We start from the raw sequence: 11996 nt of genomic DNA on the forward strand, positions 1-11996 counted from the left end.
GAGTGAGGGATTTTATGAGGATGAACCCTATGGAATTTCATGTCTCCAAAGTCAAGGAAGATCCTTAAGAGTTTATCGATGAGGTCTATAAGGTACTTGTTATCATGGGAGTGAATCCGGGAGAGAAGGCAGAATTGGTTGCTTACCAATTGAAAGGTGTTTTTCAAGTATGGTACAACCAATAGAAAGAGGCAAGACTGGTAGGAGCGGGTCCTATAGAGTGGGAAATGTTTAAATTGGCTTTTCTTGATAGGTTCTTTCCCCTAGAGATGAATGAAGAAAAGGTGCTTCAATTCGTTAACATTCGTCAATGAAGTATGAGTGTGAGGGAATATGCTCTAAAATTCACTCAATTGTCAAAATATGCTCCAACAATAGTTGTGGATTCAAGGGCTAGAATGAGTAAGTTTGTGTCGGGTGTGTCTGAAATAGTGGTTAAAGAGTGGTGTACCGACATGCTCATTGGTGAAATGGACATATCTCGTCTCATGGTACATGCACAACAAATCAAAGACGAGAAACTCAAAGAGAAGGCTAGAGAAGGAAAAAGGAGAAACTCAAAGAGAAGTCTAGAGAAGGAAAAAGGTCTAAGACCGGTGATAGTAATTTCTCACATGCTAGATCTGATGGACATGGTCGTCCTAAGTTTTGTCAAGGGTTTTACGGTCAAGGTTCTTCTAATGATCCACCTAAGTTTAATAAGGATAGGTTGTCTAACCCTAAACCTCAATGAGGTAATAGAGGTAGTTCTTCTTTGGCTAGGACTACTTGTGCCAAGTGTGGGAAGAAACATGATGGTAAGTACCTAGTTGGCACCGATGGTTGCTTTAGTTGCGGGAAGAGTGGTCACAAAATGACAGATTACCCCATGTTTGTGGAAAAGGGAAGCGAAGGCAAGCAAGCGCCTCCCAGTGGTCCGAATTCCAATTCTCCAAAGCAAAACCACTTCTATGCTCTTCAAACCCGAGGTGACCAAGTGAGCTCTCCGAATGTATTTACCGATATGTTAAAGTTTTTCCAACTTGACGTATATGATTTTCTTGATCCCGGTGCTACTTTTTCCTTTGTGACACCTTTTGTTTCCATAAGTTTGATCTGCTCCCTGATATATTGTTAGAACATTTTCTTGTCTCTACTCATGTTAGTGATTCTGTGGTGGCTAAGAGGGTTTATAGAAAGTGTCTTATTTCCTTGTCCCATAGAGTTACTCTTGTAGACTTGGTAGAACATGACATGTTAGACTTTGATGTCAGTCTTGGGATGGATTGGTTGCAATCTTGCTATGCTTCCATAGATTGTAGGACTCGAGTGGTCAGATTTTAGTTTCCAAATGAGCCTATACTTGAGTGGAAGGGGGGAAATTCTATGCCCAAGGGTCAGTTATCTCATGTCTAAAAGCTAGGAAGATCATTTTTAAAGGTTGTATTTATCATCTAGTTAGGGTGAGGGATGTAGATTCCAAAATTCTACTCTTGAGTCGGTCCCCGTAGTTAAGGAGTTTCCAGAAGTTTTCCCCGATGATTTACCCGGTATTCCTCCCGTGTGAGAAATAGACTTTGGTATTGACATTTTCCCAGATACGCAACCTATCTCTATTCCTCCTTATAGAATGGCTCTAGCAGAACTTAATTAAGGAGTTGAAAGATCAAATGAAGGATTTGTTGGATAAAAGTTTCATCTGACCGAGTATCTCTCCATGGGGTGCTCTAGTTTTATTTGTTAGGAAGAAATATGGTTCCCTTCGTACAAGTATTGATTATTGACAGTTGAACAAAGTGACCATTAAGAATAAATATCCCCTTCCAAGAATAGATGATTTATTTGACCAACTGCAAGGGGCAAGTTACTTCTCTAAAATTGATCTTAGGTCGGGTTATCACCAATTAAGGGTGAAATAAGAATATATTCCAAAGACAACATTTTAGTGGCTAGAGCTTGAACTTGGATTCTTCCTGAGCTTGGTGAGTCCTTATGGTTCGAGGACGGACTACTCTCATTTTAGTTTCTCTTTCGTATTTCCGTTTTGGACATGGTGTATGGTCTAGGCCCACTTTCATTTGATTGCAATAGATGGCTATGTTGATAAATGAGTTAGACTTCCGCTTTTCTATAAAATTGTTTTGGACTTAAACTGATTGTTTTACTCTTTAATGTTCTATTACTTTATGTTATGATATGCTAAGTTGCTTGTATGGAGTCCTTTGGGGTTCTATACACCATGTTACATCTAGGGGGTACCCCTGGGTCGTGACATAAACCTATGGTGGCACATAGTTATGGAACATGGGTAATCGCCAGTAGTCCACTCGGTGCTAAGAATAAATCTCACTAAATAATCATATTCATATTATTATCTATGGAAAGGCACAACTAAATAGTCAATCCAAGTTAGAGTTCACTTAGAATAGCTCATTAATCTCGATTCACCTTAGCTGAGAAGACCTTTCAACCTTATGAATCTTTTTTGTGAGAAACTCTTTCACAACAACAACAACAACAATAATGATTTACTCTCAAAGCAACCTTAAATCATTTATATAACTTTCATAAAGAATCGTGCATATCTCTATACGTTCATCTTTCATAGTTCATAAGCTTTATCATATGATCATGCATGAGTTCATGTGAATGCAACTTCAAAACATGTAATTACTTCAATTCATGCATAAAAATGTAGAAAACAATCAATTGGGTCATAATTGGAAACAACCCATGAAGATTGAATAAAACCCTAACTTCAATTGGAAAATCTAACTTGTAAAAATGGATAATTTAGGAACCCTATGATGGAAAGGACTCCATAGGTAAATCCTATCATACCTTGATGTTAAAACCCTACAAATATTGGAGGATTGGAGACTTGTACTTGAACCCTTGTTCTTATTCTTCTTCCTTGATCTTGAGGATGACTTTGGTTAGTTTTAGGGACATTGAAGAATGAGTTGAAAAATGGTAAATTTGTGGCTTAAAAGTGTTGTATAGGGCTTAGGGTGGAAGGAAAAACAACATAGTATTGGGTTAAAATAATTAGGAAAAAGACTTAAAAGCCCTTAAAAATAATTGTTGACCTATCATTTATGGTTTGGACCTACGTTCTATAGATGTACGGACTGTACTAGTCAACTGTAGAAATGGATCACAGACTCTTAATTTGGTCAACTGTTGAAGGAACCCATGTATGGCTTGTAGGTCTTTCTAAGGACCATACATGCTAACCGTAGAAATCAACTTTAAACTTAAAAATTTCATTAAGTCTGGGGGTCACCTACAAGACGTATCTATGACTTGTACATGGAATGACAGACTGTCCTGGTAAACCGTAAAAAAGGGTATTGAGACTTGTTTTGAAAAAACTTATTTTCTTATTTCCTGTGGTTGCCATCTACAGTCTGTAGATGGGACCCGTAGACAGAGACACCAGCCTAAAAACTACAATTTCCTTCTTTCCAAATTTGAGGTATTACAATAGTCATCCCAAAGATTATCATCTTTAAACTGGTTCCTATAGTATTCCACCGCCGCACCCCCAATTTTGTCATTTGAATGCAAAAGAACCCTCTGCTCTGTGATCATTTTTTCAATATGATGCTTCATTCATCTCCCCTTAACATACGAATGGAAAATTTTTGTGTTTCTATCTATCTGAGAACCACTTCATCCCCGCCTTTTGCCACCAAAACTCCTCCTCCAATCTCAGTTATTTCTTCAACTCCACTTCTACCTTGCTTAATTCAACCATATTACTTGCTGACACTTGTATTTCCATTTGCGACTCCTTTACCTTTATAATGTCCTCTATTGTGGCAATTTGTTGAAATATGTTATCAAATACCTCTTTGCTCCAGGTTGCCAATGTTTTCTTGACGTTCTTCACTTTAGCATGAAATTTGATAAATGGATTTCCAGCAACATCGATCTTCCAATTGTCCTCCACAAACTTCTTGAACTATTGATGTTTACTTAAAAAGTTCAAAAATTTGAAAGGCTTAATTGAAGGTTCTTCTTTTGTGTTGCGAATCATATGAAGAGGGGCATGACGGGAATTGTCTTGATCGTCGGATATCATTGAGAAAGAAATAGGAAGAAGTGTTATTGAATGATTTTCTGCAATTCTTCCCAGTATGGAATGAGTAAAGAATAAAGCTACAAGTCTCGATCTACCCCTGTCTGATGAGATACTGAACCTTTGAGGATGGGAATAAATTCATAAATTCTTGATTCACCAAAATCTTATCAAGTTTTTTAAATATGCAAGCCTCCTCAATCCCGTCATTCCACAATGTCTATTTACAGCATGAAATTCTCACTTCAGATAGGGCACCACTACTAATGAATGTTGCAAAATCCACGGCTTCATTATTAAAGTAAAATTATTAAATAGGTTAGACTGTCCTGTACATCGAGGGTATTTTAGAGCCTAAAGGTGGATGTCAGGGGTATTTTAGAGCCGATAGGTAGATGGAGGGTAGTTTTGTACCAATTCAAATACTTGAGGGGCATTTTAGACCCTTCTCCGTTTAAAATAACATTTAAATCTCCAACAATGACCTAACGACAGTGCACTCTCTCTTATATGTTTTCCAATTCATCCACGTCTCCAATATTTCTAATGCATTGCACCTAACATTTACCGCTGAAATGATAAACTCCTTAATATTGTTTTTGAATTGGATGGTAACTTGATGCAGTGTGTCCAAAATAACTCTACCTTCCCATTCATATTTCCAAAAATACCAATTTTTTTCCTATACAATTTACTCCAGCCTTGTCGAAGCCTAACTTCCTGCTATATTTATCTAGCTCTAATGACATTTGCAATGGTTTCATCAATGTTATAAATGAATAATGATGTCTTTTATGTAAGTCCATTAATCTCTCAAATGATTTATGATTTTTTATTTTTAAGTATTAATAGACCTAACATTCCAAAAGATCATTTTTTTTAGTCATTGATCACAGTTGGATCCCCTATCCCTGCTCCTTTTCTTGACATTTAACAGAATTACTGGTCTGTATTTTCGTGCCTTATTTTTCAGACTATTGGTATGCCTTGGGGATAAGTCTCCTGCTTTGTTAATTTGTTGAATATTATACTCCATGTCCTCGTCCTCTTCAGTGTCCTTTCTTTGTTGTGTCACTTCTTCCTCTATTAAATTCGGTCCTTTTGCTATTTCTTCTTATTCAAAGAAATTGTCTCTCACCTCCCCTAAACTTGTTTCAAACAAGTTTCTTGGTGTGGTTGCACTGTCTCCCCCTCCCAGATGTGTGCTCTCCCCACCATTAATTTTTTATGTAAATTCTTCTTCATTGTGCCTTCATGCAACACCTTATAGTTACTCTCTTCCTTTTGATCATTCATGCTCCCTTTTGTGCTTGCTATATGATCTCTGTTTGATTTGCTTCCCAAATCAGTTGTTTCATTGCGCTTGTATGGTTTGCGTGCTTTGTGAAACTTCTCTTTGTTAATACCCTTTCGTAGCTCAATGGAGATATATTTGGACTGTCCACTCTCCATATCTGCTTCATTTTCTTTCACCAGTTTCTTTTCCAGATCTTTCTCCGGCTCCTAGCTTCTGAGGCCAGCATGTTAAACTTGTTTCCTGTAATTATTCCCTCTTTGTTCCAGACTTTCTCCGGTTCCTTAGTCCTTCCTCCTCCCCATATTTTGTGCCTCTGTTCCATAAACTCGTCCTTTTTTTCTCATGTTTTGTTTTTATCCTTCCTTCCCTGATGTCTCCTTCCCTATGCTATCTTCCTTGTGACGATTTCCTTCTTTCTTCTTGTCGTCTTCTTGTCTTGATTTCTCCTTGTTTGGATGCAATTGTGGGTGTACAACATAACATTGTTGTTCATTGTGCTCCTGAATTATACAAGTCTGACAGTACTTTGGAACATAATCATATTTGATGTTGATCCACTTCCACATTCAAATTTTAATCTATTTCCGGAACTCCTTTAGTAAATCTACCTCCACTTTAACTCTTGCACAACTTGGTCTCGTCTGATTCCTGGTTTCCATGTCCACCTGTAAGAGTTTCCCCACTGCTGCTGCTAGAAAGAATACTACTTTTTTTCCAAAAAAAATTGGTGGAAGTGATGGAAACGATATACATGCAATCATTGTTGACGTCTCCTCCTCCAGGTTAAACATTGGATACCACTTTAATGTTCACATCGGAATAGACCAATTCTTATGGGTGATGTAAAAAACTGGTTTCGATAGAAGATGGTCATAGTCATCTAACAATGTAGCCCTAACAAAAACATGTTGATTACTCAAAAGTCTGATATTGTATTCTCCCTTTAATTCACATTGTTTAGGAATGAGTTTTCTCAGATCTTGTATGTCTGGCCAGCCATACGAGAACTTCCCAATCACTACATACTCCAGATTTTCATTGACAATCATCTGATTGACCTCTTCCTAGTCCCATATTACTTGTGGTTCTTCATGCAGGTATGTAATCAATTTTAACGGTATAGGTTTGATGTGGGATGTTTTTGGTCTTAACGAATCAGCATACATGAGTCCCAACAAAGGAATTGGCAGGCCTACCTCAGGAGGAGGTTGACCAGTGGTCGTGGCGGCCATGGTTACCGAAATTTAGGCAGAGTAGGGTTGACGGCGGTAGGGTTTTTCTTAAAGAGCGTTTTGTTAGTAATAGTTTTCCATCTCTCTCAACTTTGTTATTTAAAGTTGATATACCTCTTATAAAAGTAACTCATATATATCCATATTGTCACACAAATGGCTCACATTTATCATTTTCTTCTAACGGAAGTAATAAAATTATTATTTTTTATATTTTTTATTAAAAAGATATTCATGTGGGGGTATATTTGATTTTTCTCACATGTATATATATTGCTTCTTTGATTCCACGACTAATTTGGATTTATTATTTTGATGGTCTAATTTATTTTCTCATTAACTTTCTTGTAAAATTTATCATATATGCCCCAAATTATTTTAAAGATACAAAAAAAAATACAATATAGCTGCAAAAAGATAATTTTATATTTTTTTTCTGACGTTTTCCCTTTTTCCATTCATCTTTAATTTATTTCTCATATTTTCAACGAAAGATTGAAAGAAAAAAATAAAATAAAAATAAGAAACTCAAATAATGATAATCAAAGAAGTCAAAAACAATTATGTGTAAAAAGGATCATATATACTCCTACATAAAAAAATTAAATTTAAAAATCAATTTCTTTCTCCTTCCATTAGATAAAATTAAGGCTGAACCCATCGGCAGCCCCTTAAAGTTGGCACTAATTTTCAATTGGACACCTCAAGTAGGCTTTGTTTATTTTAAACACCTCAAGTAGGGGTCCGCTGTGTCATTTTGACACCTTTTTTACAATCAGCTAAAATTACAAAGTGTGTGTAATACATTTATTGATGACATGACTTGATGACTGATTAAAAGTTGACATGTGACATTTGAGTGTAAAAATAATAATTTTAAAATAAATTATTAATAAGCAACTAATTTTTCAGCTAAAATAAATAAATAAAATTACCTATTTTCTACAATCCCACCCCACCTTACATCACCCCACCCCTACCCCATCTGCCTTACGTCCCTTTTGCCTCCCCAACCCTACAGTCATTTTTTGGTTTTTCTTCCAAATTTTTTTTTTTTAAAATCATTAGATTTTAGGGTTTTTTTCTTTTTTTGATTTTGAAAATCATATATGACATTCTTCTTCTACTTTTTTGGAAAAAAAAAATGTGTGTCTTGTTCTAAAAAATCTTTTCAAAATTAGTGTGATGATTTTTACAAATTTTGTTCTTATAAACGTTTTAAAATTAGTGTGATAGTTTTTTATTTTATTTTTCATATTTTGTAAGGTTTTTATCATGATTTTCATGGTGGAAGGTGGAATAAGTGGTAGGGCTAAAAAGTGAAGAAGAAGAAGGAACAAAATTTTAAAAAATCCAAAAATAAAACCCCTCACGCGCTCAAAATGGGTGCAGCACACACAATATGTCAAGTCAGCAAAAAGTGTCAAAATGACACAGCAGGACTCAACATGAGGTGTCTAAAATGAACAAAGCCTAGTTGAGGTGTCTAAGTGAAAATTGATGCTAACTTTAGGGGGCTATCGATGGGTTCAGCCTAAAATTAAAGTATATGTGAGTCACTTTTGTTACGGTAGAAATATACATAAGTCATTTTTATAACGATAGAGGTATATTGAAACCATTTTGTAACGAGAATATATAAACTCTATATGATATAGTTGTGAAGTATAATCTACAAAATGAAGTAAAGTGTTGTAGGTGGTAAATTAAAATGAAAGACGATTTGAGGCTTGCGTGAAAGCAACAAGTTTTGGAATAACGTACGATATTAAAAGTTCTCGAACTTAAAAAATATTATTCATAATATAAAATCATAGACAAAAATATAAATAAAAATCAAGCTGGCATTTTAAATAAATTAGTAATTACTATTGGTCCCTTGTATTAAGCTAAACAGTAAGTAGGTGTCCAAATAAAATTTCAACTTTATCTCATTATTTCATCACATGATTTTAAATTATAATTTCATATTACATGATTTTAAATTATAATTTCATATCACATGATCAAACGGACCCTAAATTGAAGAAAAGAGAACATAATTTGTTACACAAAACAAGCAAAATTTTGTACCAAGGAAATTACACATAAAAGAAAAAGAAAAGAAAAGAAAATATATTAAATATTATTCTCCACTCTTCCGTTGCGTGAATTTGGCTTCGCCGGCAAAATTCGTATTCTTTTAGCCACCTTCACGAAATCTCTGGATAAAATTCAAAGAGTAGGTTAATTATATCACATTTTCTCTACACTCATTTTATGGCAGATTTAGGTATGTGATTTCGTTTTATCTAGTTCACTTATACTGGATTTTACAGAGTCTGCTCATGCACAACATGATTCGAAATTACACAAACGCACAACATGCATATATACCTATTTTATATAAAAAAAATTAATTGCTTTCATTCCAGAATATGGAAAATTCTTCTCTAAAAGTAAATTTGACAAAGTGTATCCGCTTACCATTTTAATTTGTTAGTCTAGTTTAATTTGATGCAGAATTTAAGAATGCAAATAAGATGTTTAAATCTTATGATTTAAATTAAAGGGGTGTAGAATTACTAAAATATCTTTTAATCTAATGACATTTAACATGTTACGAAAAAAATTGAAATTAAAAAGAAAGAAAATTCTTGTAAAAGTATATAAAAACAAAAGTAAGACAAATAATGGTAAAGTTTATGCTTCATCACCACATTTCTCTTACCCGAAGATAATGTTTTATACATCTTTGGGTGGTATAATAAAAATACAAAAAATAATCTTATCTATGTGACTTTCTAAAATTACCAAAATTTTCATAAAACTTTTAAATCATCTTTCACCTAGTTTTAGTATAATAGTATGTCGATCTGAAAGTGAAATGATAGCACTACAACTAAAACAAATTTTTGGGTCAATAAATATGCATTTTTACCGAGATTGCTAAAGTCTTTACCGATATGAGTTAATTGTCATTAGATTTAATGTCACTATACACTTTAAGGACATTTACAAAGATTGTTAATTGCCAGTAAAAAAAACATATTTAACGATAATTACACTATTTTTGTTAAGTAATTGCTGCTAAAGTGTTTATATACGTTGGTGTGTGTTGAGTTAGATTACTTACTTCCAATTTAGATCACCAACAAGGAGGAGGTCATTTTCGATATCTTCATAAGCAATAAGATGACCAGGAAGAGCATTTGAAAGATCAACATTATTATTATTATTGTGTGAACACTCAATAACGTCACCACTATCTACAAACATCTGCTTAAGTGCTTTAGCAAGGTTTTGATAGCTACCAAGCTTGTGAAGACTTATCATCTGGCAAATCGAACGCCCTTCAACGACGACTGTTACTGCTGGTGGATCATTACATGATGATGATCTACTGCTCATGTGATCATAGTATTTTGTAGTAATTCTTTTGTTTAAACATTCTTGCCTAGTTTGTGACTCAAAGCTGCTCATTGAAAAATGGCTAGGGTGTTGTACTAGTCATAAGTTAGTGATTATTTATAGCACAAATGTCGGGTGCTGGTCTGAGACAGCCCTAAACTTGAGCTATCCTTTTTCAGATTTCAAAGCATTCATTTACTGTCTATGACAAATAATTTATTTTTACTCACTCTTCTTCACTTCCCTCCCTCAGTACCAAATAACTCACAACATGGATTGTGTTGTAGTGGTGAGACTATTTCACCCTTATCGAGCTCTGGATATGGAGAAAATTCACACCGGTCAGGGCTCCAGACACCAGGTAAACAAAATTTCAATTCATTTAACACTTTTTGTTTAACTGTTCCAAAATATTTTATATTTAGTAATAATTTCATCTTTATTGAGATAATTTATAACCATATGCAAAGGAGGAGCAAACAGAGAGAAGCAGATGTCATTTTTTGTGATACTTGCAGGTAGATTCAATTGATAAAATGAAAGATGTCGCAACCGTCAATTTAGTTTTTACATCCATTACAAAGCAACACATCTTATCTTACGTTAATATTGCGGTAGATACAATATAAATCTTTTGTGCAAACTTACGGAATAGGAATTGACGGTATGTTTAGAATTCTCACATAAAGTTTAAAGAAATCAAGGATTGTATTGATGAATAAAACTGTTGAATACATGTTCCTTATATAGGAGAAGAGTCTTATACTAGCTACACTAGGAGTCCTACTACAATACAAATATATAATTTACATGAGTAGTATTATTACTATAACTAAAACACCTTATCCTAGTCGACTTTAACCCCATACACGATACAACAGCTTAATCGTACATAAGTTAGGATTTAGTAGTACAGTCCTTCTGTGACTCTAACTCTACAACAGTGAACACGACAGTCAGCTTCCTTGGATATGTTCCTTTGACATGTTCCAATCATCAACTTCCTTCATCTTCAACACTTCCCCTCAAACTAGTGAGAGGAGGAACTGTAACTCCTAGATTGCTGTGAAATACAACAAATACTTGTTTTGTCAATGCTTTGGTATGAATTTCAGCTAGGTGATGGTTAGATCTCACAAACTGAGTAAGAAGTTGTCCTCTGGCCACCTTCTCACGAACAAAATGATAGTCTATTTAAACATGTTTGGTTCTATTATTCATAACTGGATTAACTGTCATGTACAAGGCACTCAAGTTTACAATACATTGTAGGAACAGATCAGAGGAACACACCAAGATCATGAGGTATATACATGATCCATGTCATCTCTGATGCAGTGGAGGCTAGTGCTCTATACTCAGCTTCAGCACTCGATCGAGCTATTGTGGTATGTTTCTTGAAAGTCTAAGAAATACATTTTGCACCTAGGTAGATGTAATAGTTTGTAGTTGATTTCCTAGTAGTGGTACCTCCCCAATCAGCATTTGAATATCCATACAACCTACAATGTGATTGTGAAATAATTTCTAAGTCCAAAATGTAGAGTATCTGAGAATCTTTTTTACTCATTGAAGATGTTCAATGTTTGGACTTTGCATAACCTGGCTTGCTAAATTCACAGCATGAGTCTTGCTAAATAATTAGGAAAAAGACCCAGAAGCCTCTTAAAATAATTGTTGATTCAACCTACGGTTCAGACCTACCGACCATAGAACTTTCTACGGTTCGCACTGGTCAACCGTAGACCGAGTTCTAGGACCTTAAAAATCACCTAACTTTGACGGAACCCATGTTTGGTTCGTAGGTCTTCCTACGGTTCGTACATGTCAACCATAAAAATCAACTTTAAGCTTTAAAATACTAAGTCTGACAGTCACCTACGAGACCTATCTACGACTCGTACATAGAATGACGGACAATCCTAGTAAACCTTAAAAAGGATATTGGGACTTGTTTTGAAAAAAATTATTTTCCCACTTCATACGGCTGTCATCTACTGCCTGTAGAAGGTTC

The 11996-nt window shown here is 34.8% G+C and overlaps 1 protein-coding gene across 1 annotated transcript; it reads right to left on the reverse strand.

The window, feature by feature from the left end:
• Positions 1–8710: 8710 nt before the first annotated feature.
• Positions 8711–10054, reverse strand: LOC102602445 (auxin-responsive protein IAA33). Its single transcript, XM_006341200.1, has 2 exons — positions 9708–10054; positions 8711–8795 (listed from the first exon to the last, which is right to left on the reverse strand). Exons 1-2 carry the CDS (start codon positions 10052–10054, stop codon positions 8711–8713), a joined length of 432 nt encoding a protein of 143 aa, XP_006341262.1.
• Positions 10055–11996: the final 1942 nt, after the last annotated feature.

This window comes from Solanum tuberosum, unplaced genomic scaffold (genome assembly GCF_000226075.1).
Source record: "Solanum tuberosum cultivar DM 1-3 516 R44 unplaced genomic scaffold, SolTub_3.0 scf00022, whole genome shotgun sequence".
In the NCBI taxonomy this organism is placed as follows: domain Eukaryota; kingdom Viridiplantae; phylum Streptophyta; class Magnoliopsida; order Solanales; family Solanaceae; genus Solanum; species Solanum tuberosum.

Bases quoted from the DNA above. Each gene is read 5' to 3' on its own strand.
- LOC102602445 (XM_006341200.1), bottom strand. From the start codon at position 10,054: ATGAGCAGCTTTGAGTCACAAACTAGGCAAGAATGTTTAAACAAAAGA. The intron at 8,796-9,707 runs GTAAGTAATCTA...AATTTTATCCAG, and splicing joins GTTGGTGATCTAAATTGGAA to AGATTTCGTGAAGGTGGCTA.